This window comes from Hippocampus bargibanti, linkage group LG18 (assembly GCF_051943395.1).
Source record: "Hippocampus bargibanti isolate YZ-2025 linkage group LG18, ASM5194339v1, whole genome shotgun sequence".
Classification (NCBI taxonomy): domain Eukaryota; kingdom Metazoa; phylum Chordata; class Actinopteri; order Syngnathiformes; family Syngnathidae; genus Hippocampus; species Hippocampus bargibanti.
Window position 1 is genome coordinate 9273479 of NC_142751.1, and position 16073 is coordinate 9289551.

General features: G+C 42.7%; 1 protein-coding gene across 1 annotated transcript in view; it reads right to left on the minus strand.

Annotated features, from left to right (window-relative positions):
• The window catches only part of LOC148884493 (putative E3 ubiquitin-protein ligase HERC1), a 49676-nt gene that overhangs the window by 22111 nt on the left and 11492 nt on the right, over positions 1-16073 (minus strand). Inside the window, exons 15-45 of the mRNA XM_089020294.1 lie at positions 15181-15414; positions 14947-15099; positions 14191-14323; positions 13691-13894; positions 13423-13617; positions 13073-13246; positions 12702-12816; positions 12296-12413; positions 12038-12221; positions 10542-10827; positions 10439-10472; positions 9800-9845; positions 9440-9678; positions 9126-9311; positions 8907-9027; positions 7857-8097; positions 7625-7794; positions 6979-7131; positions 6788-6885; positions 6532-6627; positions 5586-5753; positions 5250-5489; positions 5083-5166; positions 4154-4379; positions 3798-4068; positions 2829-3511; positions 2474-2687; positions 1610-1779; positions 1201-1284; positions 824-1010; positions 626-753 (exon numbers count right to left, since the gene is read on the minus strand). Of these exons, the coding sequence (XP_088876420.1) occupies positions 626-753; positions 824-1010; positions 1201-1284; positions 1610-1779; positions 2474-2687; positions 2829-3511; positions 3798-4068; positions 4154-4379; positions 5083-5166; positions 5250-5489; positions 5586-5753; positions 6532-6627; positions 6788-6885; positions 6979-7131; positions 7625-7794; positions 7857-8097; positions 8907-9027; positions 9126-9311; positions 9440-9678; positions 9800-9845; positions 10439-10472; positions 10542-10827; positions 12038-12221; positions 12296-12413; positions 12702-12816; positions 13073-13246; positions 13423-13617; positions 13691-13894; positions 14191-14323; positions 14947-15099; positions 15181-15414 (5635 nt within the window). The remainder of the gene's footprint in view (positions 1-625; positions 754-823; positions 1011-1200; positions 1285-1609; positions 1780-2473; positions 2688-2828; positions 3512-3797; positions 4069-4153; positions 4380-5082; positions 5167-5249; positions 5490-5585; positions 5754-6531; positions 6628-6787; positions 6886-6978; positions 7132-7624; positions 7795-7856; positions 8098-8906; positions 9028-9125; positions 9312-9439; positions 9679-9799; positions 9846-10438; positions 10473-10541; positions 10828-12037; positions 12222-12295; positions 12414-12701; positions 12817-13072; positions 13247-13422; positions 13618-13690; positions 13895-14190; positions 14324-14946; positions 15100-15180; positions 15415-16073) is intronic.

The following is a 16073-nucleotide window of genomic DNA, read 5'->3' on the forward strand; positions in this document are numbered from 1 at the left end:
GAAAGGGGAAGTATAAAGCACAGACGCTCTAACAGTTGCAAAATTAATTCACACCTACTGTAGTACGACGACATACAGTATATCTTTGGGTCTTCACTAAGCCATTGCTGAAGCTGCTGGCACATAATTACTAGGTTACGTGCCAACAGCCATTACTTTTTGTTATGCATCATGTCCTCCTGAAGCGTCAACTGTGAAGAGAGATTTCCTCACATACCCACATACTCTTTGCAGCCAATTGTAAGCGAGCTTACAATTGAACTCAGCGGATCGGGACCTGAACTCATTGGCAACACTCCAGCTGATTGGTCAGCCTTGTTGTTTGTCGCGTAAACATCCAGCTCTTGAAACCTCTAATGTGTCTGTGTGCGTGCGTGAGCGTACAGCACGGTACGCCTCCAATCACAAGCGAGCTCGGCCGGAAAAAGTCCGAACATGCCCGCAAAAAAATGTTTGTATGTACCGTTATTCCTAACTCGTAAATTGGGGAGCGACTGTAGTTCAAAAGTTTCACAATGAGCATTTCTACACTACTTGCATTCTATTTCAATTTGACCCTTTCAGATTGATAGTAAGTTTCAAACCAGCCTACTCAGTCAGTACTCAAAAACGGTCTAACCCTGACCTGCCCTCTGAAAAGACGTCCTCTGAGTTGGGCCTGAACGCCGCCGCCTTGCTGGAGGAGGCCTGTTCCTTGTTAGGTGGACATCTAAAAAGTTCTCTCGCTCTATCCAGTCCAAACCAGGCAGCAAGCTGTTAAAATTTAAATCCTTTGTCACTTTGCTCTTATTAATAATAAAATCATGTTTTGTGAATTACAGACCTCTCAGTGGGTTGACTCGCGGGGCGTTCGGGACACTGCACTGTTTCAGGCCCGTCCGAGGATGGCGTGTCAGGCTCACCCTCATGTCTGGGTAACTCGATGGTCTGCTGTTCATCCGTTTGGGGGTGCTCCAGCATCCAGCTGGCCAGCACCTCAATAGTCCGAGAGTCCAGCTCACCCGTTACATCTACGGGAGCAGTATAGAGTTTAAGCGTAACTACATTTTGTGACTTTCTTTTCTTTTAACTTGAGAAAACAGAAGTTTAGTTTCAGAAATAGATTGCAATCTTGCAATGATGAGCATGCATCTTCAAGCGTGTGTGTTTTGAGAAAGCATGTGAAACAGACATTGCAGTGGCACAATGCAGTGGCAGTACCTGCTGCCTCCATGGCGCAGTAGATATGTCTCATAGTGAATCCCATTTCCAGCAAGCGGCTCATGACAAACATTTGTGTCCGTTCTGGTGGTGACGGAAAAAAGTAAAAGTGCACGCACACATAGAAAAAGAACAAGAAAAACAACACCAAAGTTGAAAATAGCAAAACAATTCTGAAATAATACATAATAATACGGACAAAAGTGATGATAGTGTGATACAAAAGCATAATTTGTGTCGACTTGCAATCATGAGAAGTGATTTTTTATTTTAGAAATGTGGTTGACCCCCCCACCCCCAAAAAACATGCTATTTCTGAGGAACAAACATTAGAAATACTATTAAAAATAGTTCTGACTTTTAAAAAGATCGCTCAAAGACAACTAGTGGACCAGTGGCTAACTCTTACCCAGGCTACTCCGCGCCTGCGTGTTGCACGGACCAGGTTCCATAAAGCTGGTCTGCTGTTCAGTGAAGGCATCGCACGAAGCCGAACTTGCCAGGCTGAAGCAGGGATGCACCACAGGGGGGTTGTTAACCAGTCCGCTCCGCGTGGGGAAGCGAGTTAGCACCATGTGTCTGAAATTAACCACAATAAAATATACTGTACATGCTTAGTATACGTGTAAAAAAATCATTTAACTCCATAGTGTTACACAATTGACATTTGATCTTGAATAATGTTTATAAATATTTAGTTATGAGCAATATAGTTTCGGTGAATCAATACTGAAGTGTCAAAATATTATCAAATCCGTATACTTTTTAGTCATGGTTGTTGATGAATACTTGGTCCTACTTATGCCATAGGATTTTAACTCATTCACTGTCAGACAATGTGCAGTGCCAAGGTTTTTGTCATTGTCACTCAAATTGCAGGACCCGCAGAATATTGGGTTTTAGGACTACATAAACATTCAATAGATTACAGTGTTAAAAACCTTCGAATATCTTCTTTGATCCGAAAAAAAAAGTTATTTCCTAAGTTATATGGGTCTGGAGTGCTAACATGGACAAAAGGCAAATGCTGCCCCTAATGGAAAACATTACCAGAGGCAACGGCCAGCGGTCTATCGGCACCCAAACAAGAAAAAACAAAACCCGAACAAATTCAGGAATGGCGCTCTACGTCATATTTTCAATGCCCTAATAACTTTGTGAATGGCAGTGAATGAGTTAATGTTGGTCATAGGTGTGATGCAGAATATATTTTTTGATGTTGTACTTAGTGTGAAACATTGCAGCATATGCAGCATTAAAACCGAACACTCACTGAAGGAGGCTTATGGGTAGAAAAGGGTTAAATTGATCAAGACCATCCGCCTGCATGTTGGTCGGAAGGGACGAGGCCAGCTCTGTATTAGACGACGACGCAGAGGCTCGGTTGGAATGGCTGAAAATGGCCGTGCCTTCCGATCCGACGCTGTACAAGGAGACGGAGCTGGAGGACTTGGAAATTGGCCGGGAGGTATAATGGTGGCTTGATTCTGGAGGGAAAAAAATCGAAACAACATTTAAACATGCTACGGATCAATATTCAGATCTGGCGGATTTTCACCTCGCCAAGCTGCCAAGTGATGTTGTAAGAAACTCACGTTGCAGAAGGTGAACCAAGCAGATCGAGATACCTTTGCGGTCTTGATCCTGTCGTCGACTCAGTGCGCCTTTGTAGATCATGACTTGAGCCCTTTCCAGGTCTGCTAGAGAGACTTTCTGCTTTATGGGACAGGGTCGGACCGCCCACTTGACCATGCTCTGCACCACGTACTGCAGCACGGACCTCAGTTCAGCACTCTCGTCCCATTCCCTCCCACCACTCCCGTCGTCTTTATCCTGGTCAGAACTGGGACTCGACAAGGTGGATTTCAACTTGGGCCCGGAGAGCAAATGTGACCACTTGTCGCAGCTGAAAATGACAGCGAGGGATTTCAAGGCGCCGGTGAGAAGGTAGGAGACTCGAACGGCTCTGAGCTCCAAGGCAAAAGTGTTGATTTTGGTTTGAGACATTTGCAGCGCCTTCCCATTGTTCTCAACCTTCTTCGAGTCCTCTTCTGCAAAGCATTTGAGATTGTTTTCCTCATCCGGGCAGTATTGCATCTCGCCCTCTGCCAGGCTCTCCTGTGACAATTTCCCAGCGGCTGCCGTACGACTCCCGAGCCAGCCACGATCCTCCAGCAACCCCATCAGGAAAATCAAATCCAGTAGCACCGTAGGTTTGAGGCCTCCCAGTCGTGTCATATCACAGCAGGTCGTTTCGCAGGCCTCAAGTGAGATGATGGGAGTGTCGCTGGGTGACCAAGAATTCGCGGAGCTTAGTTAGGAAGCCACAGATATAGCGAGCGACACTGGGATGGATTAGTAGATTTACGAATGAAGGAGAAGAAATTATTAAAATCAAGGAGAAGAAAGAAAAAAAAACACAAAAAAATTAAATTGAATAGTCACAAGACAATTGTTATGAAAATTGAAGATAGTTAAGATATTCAAATAGTGGAGATGGGCTTTCAAAATGGAAACAGAATTTTGAAATCCTGCAATTTCATATTGACATATTTCTTATGAGCCCATCCCTATTTTTAAACTTTTATTTGGGATACCTGATCGAAAGGTTTGCCTCCTCCCATTGCAGTTTGGCCAAAGAGCTCCTCTGTTTCAGGACCCCCAGCAAGACGGCTCTGCGGCCGCTTGGCTTGTGGAGACACAAACCTCCAGCTCGGAGACCGCCATCCACGCCTCCGATGAACGCCAGTACAGGCCACACTTCAGTGCACAAGGCAATCAGCTTGGACTCAGATAAGAGGTTTTGATGAGGGTCTCCGGATGGATCTTTTTCACTGTCATTTTGCTCAAAAGGTGGATCGAGGCCAGCTGATGCAAAAGCGATGAGAAAAAGCTTAGAATGAAAATTCTTAAACCAGGCTGAGAGGTGAAATGAGTTGGGCTTGTAACCGACCTGGGGCAAAGTGTCTCAAATGGTCCTCCTTCAGCATAGGTCCAATGAGCTCCAAGTTGGCATGGATGTACTGGTTGATGTGCGGGGTCCATTGATCGCACTGGTGGAGTCGGCGCAAGAGCTGCACCGTGGACTCAACGATGGCAGTGCTCTGCGGACTGCATAGCGGCTCGCCAGGTAGCAAGTTACTTGGCATACCTCGCATCTGAAGGTCCCCCAGTGTTACCTGTTAGGAATGTATTAGTCTGGTTTAGGGATTTATAGTCTGATGCTGATTGGCAGAGCCATTGTTATAATCAATACTTGGGAACGAGGGATCTTGATTTAGGTGTGATGGCTGAAAGGTCGATGATAAATGAACTCATTCGCTGCCCTTCCCGAATTTATTCAGGGATTGAAAAGTGCGACGTGGAGCGCCATTCGCAAATTAGTTCGAGTTTTGGGTTTTCTTGCGGGGGGGTGCCGATAAAGCGTTGGTCGGGCTTCTGGCAATGTTTTTCCCTTCCACGAGTGAGCAGCATTTACCCTTTGTCCATATTAGCACTTTGTTACAACTTCAGCTGTTGTTAAAGCGCAATATAAATCAGTATGTATGTCTTGTATTTGGTACAGCTACCCCCATTTCAAGCCCGGATAACTCCAAACCCATATATAATTTAGCAATTAACTCTTTTTATGATGAAAGAAGAGAATCTAAGGTTTCTTACGCTGCATTGAATGTTTATGTAGTCGTAAGACTCAATATTCTGTGGGTCCTGCAATTTGAGTGAAAATGACAAAAACCCTGGCACTTGAGTGTAAACATTTTACTACATTGTCTGGCAGTGAATGAGTTAATAAGGAATATATAATTAACCAGCTCTTAATAAATATTTCCTTTGGATACAGTCGTACCAAAAATAAATACTCGCTTGAAAAACATTAGGTACCTTCTCTCCTGGATTGCTGCTGTAGAATAACACACAAGGGTACAGCTCGGAAGCAACCACACCTTCAAATGCCAACTTTGGCTCCTGGAATTGTGATACAGTCATGAAGAAATTAGAAAACGTTGAAAATGAAATGGAGTGATGTTACCGATACTGCATGAGCAGACCTTATCGTTTTTAGCGAATGACACAGTGTGAGCCTCCATGTCCAAGATGCAAGTGATGGTGTCGCCCTGGGTGAATGATGGCAGTGTCCTGACCAGTTCGCCACCGTGGTACAGATTGCCACTGTAGGCGCGATACAACCACATGTCAGTGGTAGTGTGGTGGTTGAAATCGTGGATAGGCCAGCGTGACACGCCTACGCATGTGCCCTCGTTGCCTCTGTGTTCCTTGGCAATGTGGAACTGAGGGAGGTGGGGAAAGTCAGTTAGCAATCATGTTTTGGATATGGATGGATAGATCAATCTTTTTTTTTTTCATAGCACGGTCTGTCCGGTAACCTTCCAAATGAAGCATCCAGAGGTGATGACTGTGGTCGCCAGGCCATAACCTTTTCCACCGGTGCCATGCGAGAGGACGTTCCCACTCTCCAGGGAGCAGCATGTTATCTTATGAGGGTCAAATGAAAAATCTCCGATGGGAATACATTCGTCTATGCTGCCGGAATCCTGCCATGAGGATGAGAAAAAAAGCATAGATTTGCACAATCGTATATTCAACAGTAGAACCTCCAGAGTTAAAATTTTTAGTTTGACTATGAACGCAGAATGTTTATTTACGAAATAATTGGTCTATACATTAAAATAAGATTCTACACAAAAATGGGCAACAATTATATTTATTTAAGAATGTATATATTGTTTAAATCAACAATTTTATGTTGTACTCATTTTTCACAATTTTTCCTAAAATGGTTTAATATAAAAATAGTATTTCCATTGATTTCCATAATCTAATCTCTCAATGTATTATAAATATATTAAAAAACAATTCTATTGATGGTATTTTATTTTGTTTAATAACTGGATAATTTGTAATTAATTGCAGGACTGTCGATGTTTTTGTTTCTGTTATTTATTATTTTACTTTGTGTTGACTACTATGTGAAGCGCTTTGTTACAGCTACAGCTGTTGTGAAAGCGTTATATAAATTTGGATGTATTGTATTTTCTGTCTATATAAAGACTCACATTAATGGCGTGAGTTTTTGTTACTTCCGGGTTGAGTGAATGCTGGCACGAATGGCTGCTGCTGCTCACCCGCAGAAAAAAAAGTTAGAAATAAAATGTATTTTTATTTTATTATTTTTATTTTATTTTTTTAATGATGAATGAAAAATAAAAATGAACAGAGGGCAAGCTAATTTTATTTGGGTGTCACAATTTTCTTCTAACAAGGTTGAAAAATGGTCGAACAATTTTGATGACAGAATTCTGACAGATTCACCTCAGAATCCTTCCGAGTCGTATCCTTATGCGTCATGTCGGCAAGAGGCTCCTCCCACATGTAAACAGACATCAGCTGGAAGAGGAGTTTGACAATCTTCAAAAAAAAAAAAGACAGAAACCTATTAAAATTATCAAATTGAAGAAACATCTCATTAATGCGCTCTACCACGAGCAATGTTCTTTTTGTTAGTTGAGGAACTAATTGTCATCCGATGGCGATTGCATGAGAACATGCAGTATTTCCCACAGCCTACCTTCTTAACATGTTCAGGCTCAGAACAAGCAGGCAACAGTCGTTCCAAGACATGAAAGGCCAAAAGTTTTGTACGAAGATTCTGGAAGCATGGGGATCCTAGGGAACAAATAGATACAAATTAATATAAAATGCTATGTTTACAGTAATGTAATCGAAAAGAATTGTAATTTGTTATCCACTTGACATTACCTAAAGAGCACTTGGAAGAAATAATGGCCATGAGTGGGTCCACCCATTTGATGAACGAGGAGAATGTTTTCATTACTCGTGAAGACAACACTCGCCTGAGAAATACCAAGAAGTCGGCAAGCTGAGATTCAAGCACCCGGCTGCTTTCTGATGCTGGAAGAGGAAGCAAGTAGGTTAACAAACTTGTATTGTATTGTATTGCATTAGGCTTTATTGGTCTCACAGTGGAGATATTTAGATATTTGACAGCAGCAAAGTGATGAAAGGAAGAGAAAAAGAAGACATAGAAAAACAAAATACAAAGCTGCTATGAAGGCAGCCACTCTTGCGGCGCCTTCTGAAGTCAAAACAAAATAAATAATGTGACACCACAAAAGTCACAGGGAGTCATTCAATCTTAAGCACTTTCTGCACCCTCTTTGTTGCGTGAAGCAGTTCTAGATTAAAGAGAAATGGATTTGAAAATCAATAAATAATAACTTTCAGATAAATAAAGTGTAATTGTAAAAGTCCCCAGGAATTTTGTGGGAAATTTGGTAGAGATTACTTAATGGCTAGCTAGCTAACTAGAGAATCAATTAGCTAACTGATGAATCTGTTAACCACTCAACTGGCAGGATATATGGCAACAAACCATTTTCCACACCTTTTAAGTTCAATCTCTCATCCTCCATCTCCTCCGTTATTGTTGTCTCTACTTTTGCAATCTCTGCCGCTTGCTGCTGATGGAATGCATGCAGTGCATTTTGGAGATGCTGACACATTACTTCCATGAGAGAGTAGGAAATCTCAAGAGGAAGCAGATCCTCACAGGAGCTGAAAGCACATGGCTGTTTTGGTTACCACAGTTATTCCTCAAAGGCAATTTTACATTTTACCTGGAAGTGATTGTAAGAATCTGCAGTAGACGCGTACACGACAGCTTGACAGCACCACTCAGCAGTGGACATCCTGATGTTGAGATGGCGAGCCAACCCTGGTTCATGAGGGCGCAACTGTTGTCGGTTAGCATACAGAGCAGGTCCAGTATGCCGCGCTTGACCACTAGCACCAGGTCCACCGGCTGGTAGCTAAAGTTAAGTGCAAACATAGTGGCCAGGAGCAGGTGTTGGCATGAACCTGATGAAAGAAGAAGACCAAATTACTGACCAAGAAAAATAAACAACACATAAAAATCCACACCTTTTGCTGAGTGCCTCAGCCAAAGGTCAAACAGCTACATAATACTAGGTTAGCTCTGTATTTTTGATAGAGAATAGACAGAATTGAAGTTATCATATTTACATAGTTTCATGCTGATGCAATATTGGCCAAACAAAAGACCCGCAATGGAAGCAAAGAAAATCTGGGGTCAATCTGAGGCGAGCAGACACAGCCTGTTAAACTGTCCTCCTTGGGCGGAATTTAGTACTTGGTAACTCCTTCACAGGAAGAGATCACTAGCCAGGTGACAAATCTATCAGTGTATGGAAAGGTAATCTATTACAATGTCTATGTACTGGTGGTTTATGGATGTTGGTGCTAGTAGCATGAGACATCCAGGGGTGTGGTATTCAAATCAAGAAGACTGTGTTTTTCTAATGTATCACTTAAATTAGCATATACTCTCAATAAATATCTTGGCAAAGAGCTGCAAAGCTTGGGTGTCGGTCGTGAATGCCTGAGTCCCCTGCCGGCACTAAAAGACAACCTTCCGGTGTTCGAGCCTTTGTTCACAGTGTCCGGACAAACATGTCTGACAATTTTCAAACACTGATTTCAATTGATTGATTACAGATTTGTCGAATGTTTCTTAATGCTCTGGAGGTTTTATGCGACAGTATCATGAATAAAATACACATCTTAAAAAAACCAATGAGGCAATACTTTGACAGTATTCTTGAAACTTTGGCGGTTGACTTCCCCTTTTACTGTTGGAGGTCACAAACCTGGATGTTTTCTTTCAAGCAAGACCCTTTGTTTGAGGACATGCACCACTTGCTGGTAGAAAGCATGTGCTGCAGATTGCAACTCCCTTCGCTTGTCAATAGTAGCTGAATGAGTGCCAGCCTGAAAGAATGAATTCAGGCAGTCAAGATTTGGAATCTATGGTAACTTTTTTGTGATCACCACAAACGGGGTTACTATAAACTGTAGACCGCACATACCGTGTAATGGCTCATTTCATAATGAACACCCATGTGGGAGCCCATGATTTGTGTTCCCAAGGCAAAGCAACCAGATAGGAACTGGAGCTGCACCGACTGCAACAAGGTGGGACAGTGAGGAGAGCAGCTCTTTTCCTCCATCTTGGACAGGAGAGATGACATCTGACGGAAGGCCTCCAGGCGCATCTGACCAAAGCAGACACACAATATTGAGCTATGTCAAGCGCTTCCCTTTCACTATAAAAAAAAGTTGTACTTTGCTGCCATTTTATGGCATCAATTGGCAAACCTTTTAATCAAACTGATATACAGACCTCAGCCCTCTGTTGTTGATGGAGGATCGCAATGGCTATAGCTTTAGGGTCAGCTTCCAGGAAAGCCTGGTTGGGCACTGTGAACTGGAGCATTTTGCCGCACACAAACTGGAGCACCTGGTCCAGGATCAGCTGGGTATTGTCGCCGAAATTGGCCGCGGCTGGGGAGGTTGGGCTGATGCACTGACGTAGTCGATCCCAAGCATCTTTCATGATGTCCAAAGAGCAGAGAGGCAAGTCTTGGGCGGAAAAAATAAAAAATATATTTATATATATATTTTTTTATGATATTTTTGGGATACAGCATTAGCTGTAAATGCTAGCTGTCAAATTAACAACTATGGATTAAAACACGCTTACCTATTTTATTCTTGTATGATCCCAATGAGGTCTTTGATTGGTCAGACTGCATGAAAAACACAAGGTGTGATAAGAGGAGTGAAATGCTAATTTAACTTAACTCATTCACTGTCAGACGACGTGCAAAATGTGTTCACTCCAGTGCTAGGGTTTTTGTCATTTTCACTCAAATTGCAGGACCCAAAGAATATTGAGTTTTAGGACTATGTAAATGTTCAATAAAGTGCTCTGATCTGAGAAGCTCAGCTTTCATCAGAATAAAAGAGTTAATTCCTAAATTATATGGGTCTGGAATTATCTGAGCTTGAAATGGGGGCGGCTGTACAAAATACAATACAATACAATACAATACAATACAATACAATACAATACAATACAATACAATACAATACATATTGATTTATATTGCGCTTTAACAACAGCTGAAGCAGTAACAAAGCGCTAACATGGACAAAAGGCAAATGCTTCCCCCTTGTGAAAGGAAAAAACATTGCCAGAGGTCTGACCAGCGCTTTATCGACACTCCCGTGAAAAAAAGCAAAACCCGAACAAATTCGGGAATGACACTCCACGTCATGCTTTTCAATTCCCAAATAATTTGAGAATGGCAGTGAATGAGTTAAGAATAAAGACATTTACCTGCTGTCTGAGACCAAAAGACTGTATAGCTGTCCTGGAATGTAGATTTATGGGACCATAACTGTTAGAAAACAGCATCTCAAAACATTAACACTGATTTTACCTTTTGCTAGCGTTTGATCTCTGTTTGTCTTCCCTCTCATTGGGTTCCGCCCAGGCTGGGTGGACCCCCAGAAGTAGGAAGAGGCAGCGGCAGACAACTAAATGGCAGGCGGCGGGGAAAGGCAAGCTGTCCTCCTCCGACTCTCTCCGGTTCTTCCACTGCTGTCTGGGATTATCTCTGCGGGGGCTGACCGGGCTCTCCACAGAGGTCCCAAAGGACTCGTACACAGTCATGTTCTGCTGCACCTGCATGGCCTCGCGTGTCGCCATGAAGGACTCCAGGACTTCTGTGCAGACAGGAATGTTGTGATTAAATTTAAAACCCAACAAATAATATCACTAAAAAGTTGTACAAGTAACGGGAATGCAAGCGGATATGTGTGGGTCCTCTGAACATCCACCCTCCCGTCTAGCTCAAAATTCCAAGCACTTTGGGGTTTCCCAAATCTATAAACAAGAAGGTACGCTAGAAGTCCCAGCAGTATCAGCACAATTGGGAGTCCAGGGTAGCTGGTTATTTGTTTTAAATTGGGGGATAGACTGGTGGAGACATATGTAGGCAGCCAGGACCATCCACCCGACTGCCTAGATCAGGGGTGTCAAAGTCATTTTTTGCCGCGGGCCACATTGTACTTATGGTTTCCTCTCGAGGGCCGTTATGAATTTGGGGAGGTCATTAGAATGTTTAATCCCCTCCACATATTACATATAGAGCATATAACAAATTAATGAATAACTAGTTTGCAAATCTGAAGTCAAGAATAATGACTGTTGTTATGGTTTACATCCAAAAATATGAAATTTAGGTGAGGATTTTAGCAAGCATCATGGAATTTCACACGTTTGATTTGTTTTCGCGGGCCAAAAAAAATGATGTGGTGGGCCGGATTTGGCCCCCGGGCCTTGACTTTGACATCTGTGGCCTAGATCAAGCTTCAAATGCCAAAGTGCCTACGATGGAGAGCAAAATCATCACTATTGAGCTCAAATAAAGACTATCTGGATCTTAATCTTGTTGAAGGCACCGAACCACATCAGTTTCATATGCTCATTCACTGAACCCTTCTTTCAATGACTGTGCTAATTAACTGCTGACTAGACTGAAGGGTGGACCTCTGCGGCGGATGATCCACCGAAACCCTGAGACCGACTCACCTTAGGGTTCGATCAAACCCAGTGATCCAAAATATAAGATCTAGAATATAAACAAGCCCAAGATCCTCTTGCACGGATCAATCTGGATTGGATTGGATTTGCCTTTATTAGTCTCGCAGTGGGGAAATTTACATTTCACAGCAGCAAAGTTATGAAAGGAATGAAAGTAGACAAAATACATGAGCTGCTGGAAAGGCAGCCACTCTCGCAGCGCCGTCTTGAAGTCAAAAGAACAAAAAAAAAATAATAATAATCTGGTTTACCGATCCGGGCGCTGACCGACTTCACTACCCAGAGTAGACTAAAGGCTCACAAATGGAATATAAGATCCGTTTCTCTAACCTGTAAGATCGATGTGATTACTGCCCAAAGATTCCTCCACTGTGTTGTCATGGTCTTGGTTGTGGTTAGCTTCAGGTGTTGGCGGTACCTGTGCCTCCCGGCTGCATTGACCTACAGACAACCGCTCCCGTTCTTTCACAACAGGAGCTCCTGGCTCTTCTGAAGAACTCTGACACTGAGAAGTCTGTTAACACCCAAAACGACAATATTAAATGTATTCATTCAATATAATAAATGTCTTCATCCAAGTAATGTTACCTGTTTGGCAGCAGAGAGCACCTGTGAGGTCCTCGGAGAGTTTTTGTGGGCCAACAGTGATATTCTGATTTTACAGACGCTTTCAAAGACATCTAACAGCTTCTTGCAGGGCTCATATCTGAAAAACAATAGATGATTACATTCATACATCCATTTTCCAGACCGCTTAATCATCACTACGTTCGCGGGGGTTGCTGCAGCCTATCCCGGCCATCTTCGGGCACTGGGCGGGGGACACCCTGAATTTCTTTGCAGTCAATGGCAACCGTCCGCACTCACGCTCATACCTAAGGATAATTTGGAGTGTTCAATCAGCCTCCCTTGGATGTTTTTGGAACATGGGAGGAAACCGGAGGACCCGGAGAAACCGCACACGGGCCTGGGGAAAGGACATTGTGATCTTCACCTGGCCTGCCAGCAGGCTTTATCTGGTATCCCAGTGTGCTTCAGAAGTGCTGCCAAACTGCAGCGACAAACAGCCTCCAGCAAACTGTCGCATGAAGATCCTCCAGTCTCCCACTCTGCAGTCACAGTAACAAATATCAGTTTACATTTTTTTTAAACAGATAGCGAGGTACCCCTTAGACACACCCCAAATTATTATCGTATTTATTTTCTTCTTTGAAAATCTCACTTAATGCATTAGAAGTTGTGGGTGAGTGTGATGCCAGCTACAACTTTTGCAACCTGGAATTCCATGTGACGTTGTGGTGAAACGTTCCCCAATGGATCATGGCCATGAGGTCCAGTAAAAATGACAATCAAAGAACAACATACCTCTTCCAAGAGCATAGTCCTCCATCTTCTGCAATAGGTACCCAGCGGCTCCTCTGGTGGATCCCAGCGCCACCTCAAGTAATATCAGAGATTCCTGGTTCAGGTTTAGCTCGGAAAGCCTTGAATCGCTTCTGCCCAACAGCACCGCTTCAGTAAGCCATGCCATGCAGGAGTCTAGAGGATCAGCATCAACATAAAATGGGCTTGTAATTTACAACTTCTTTCTTGAAAACAATATGAGCGTAATGAATGTTTTATAGTGATATTGCATTTCTGAAATAATAATTACCTAATAAAAGCGAATAACTATGTAAGTAGGAGAAGGGGAAGTACCCCAATGTTTGTCTTACCAAGCTCCTCATAGCCGATATCAAGGCCGTTGCGGAGGAGCACATTGGATAGCCAGAACTCTGAGGTTCTTTCCTGGGGGGAGAGCGGCAGGCCTTGCATCATCCCGCCAAGGCAACGTCCAACTGCGAGTGCGACAGAGCGCTCCAGATCCAACAGCCAAAGCCAATGGCACTCCTCCCCTTCCTCTTGAAGTTCTTTTTTTTAAATCCAGGTGACATGTCAGCATAGGTGATTTTTTATTTGCATATTAGCCTAAACACCACAGACCTGATTGCAGTGTTGAGTCCTCTGCCTGCAGCTCCTGTTGCTCCAGTAGGCCCGTCTCCGGTAACAACTGGTTGAAACAGTCCAGGTCCTCCAGCAAGTCTAGCAAATGGCCAAGCAGAGGCTGGACCGTGCTGAGGGGCAGCAGCAGAAGCGAGTACATGACCTGACACAGCAAGCTGCCTGCCATGGAGTTGTACAACACCACTGGATAAAAGAAGAGAATGGACCAAAAGAGTGATCCAAAAAGAGACGAAGGATTTAAATAAAAAAAGGCACACAATAAACCCTTTAATTTTAATGGAATATTCCATTTGGTTCAGATGCCTGACAGACCCAAACAAGGAATGGATGGATGGATGGATGGATGGATGGATGGATGGATGGATGGATGGATGGATGGATGGATGGATGGATGGATGGACAGCGGACAGGCAGGCGGGCGGGCAGGCGGGCAGACAGATGGATGAATCTCCTCCAAATCGCTTCAAGCGTGTTCTTACCTTGCAGCTTCTCCATCATCTGCATGTCCATGTTGCAGTCCTTCAACAGCTTGGTTGATCTCCTCAACGTCTCTGCCGCACATGAGAACATCAAGTGAAGATGCTCACCAAGTAGTTTGACACTGCTGTCATCCTGAAAGAAAATGAGGAGGAATAGAATGCACGTTTTGGGTTGTCCCGATCAGAACCAGACATGATAAATTGATTCTTAAACATTTTCAGCTTTCTATCATCCTCCTCAACTTTAAATAAATACATTTGACACAACGGCAGAAATTAGTACATTAGTATATTTGGGAAAAGAAAAATGAAAGCTAGGAGACCATTTCTTTTTTAACTAAGAAAGCTCATAAGCTAACCGTAGTTGTTTGAGAGAAAAATAAATTTTCCAGAGCGGAGAAAATGTTACATTTACAGAAATTTTCAAGGAATTCAGTTAGAAACTTTGGAAAATCAATCCATAGTTTTAGAGGGGGAAAAAGTCCCCGTTGCTTTTTTTCCCCACAGGAAAAATAGAGATACATCGGCTTACTAGGGTAGATATACCCTGATATTACAAGAATTTGTTCACATTTTTCCAGGGAAAAAAATTACGATATTATTTCACAATAAAAAGTCATACTGAAGAGAACAATGCGATTTTCCAGTCAATAGCTTAGAATCTTTAGAGAATAAAAATTTTGTCTGTGAAAAGCAGTGAATTCATGGGACTTGTTCATATACAAGAGGAGAAAAGAAACAGAACATTCAAATTACCTCAGGGCTGTAGTGAATGTAGCAGTGGGCAAGCATGTGTTTATGAAGTCCAGAGAGAAGCTGGTGAAAGTGCGAGGGAGGCTCAGACTCTCGTCGACTTTCATTCGATAGCACCTTATCACTGTTTTTCTCTAATTCCCCAAATGCTCGTTCCTACATGAACACATATAACACTGGAGTGAGGCGCAGAAATCCACAAGCCATGTTGCTTTTTCAAATAGTATTTGGTCATACCGTGGAAAAGCCAATACTGAGCAGAAGGGTTCTAAGAAGCACTTCTGCTAAGTGGAATGGGTCATACGCTTCAGATGAGGCGGTTGAGGAAGAGGAGGAGGGCGGTCGGGCAGATGGGGTGGGTGTCAAAGGTGGCATGAGGTTAGCCACATCCCCGAAATTGCTGTAACCAAGCAGGGACGCCATGTGACTCTGGTCTTGGAGGCTGCTGAGGACCATGTCCAATTGCAGACGCTAGGAAATACACACAACCCATTTTGGAATATTAGAACTGTTTGCTGTGATCGATGAGCAGAAGGATGTCTCTCCCAAAGTTGGCAGCAATACGTCTGTGTAAGCTCTCAGTCGTACAGGAGTGGTCCATCGATGAGCAGAAGGATGTCTCTCCCAAAGTTGGCAGCAATACGTCTGTGTAAGCTCTCAGTCGTACAGGAGTGGTCCATCGATGGACCACTCCTGTACGACTGAGAGCTTACACAGACGTGTTTGCTGTGATAAAATAATATGTTCGTATTGATATCAACTCCTACTTGGAAAAAAAGGTTTTTTTCCTCACACAACCAATATATTACTTTCTTTTTCATTTTTGATCTGAAATGTTTTTCTCATAATATTTCTACTTTTTTCCTCTTTGGTATTATTTATTTAACTGTATGCTCAAAATAGTATGATCTCCAAAAAACTAAAAACAATTTGTTAAATTTCTTTATAGGGAAAAAAATACGAGTGAACCTTACTTAAATATCTAGCTAGATAGTTAGCTAAATAGATATCTAAATAAATAGATAGATAGATAGATAAAATGATAAGTAAATACACAAATAAATACATGAATATTCAGCAAAAAATTACATCACCACAATAATTTAAACCTAAAAATATTCTCACTTCAT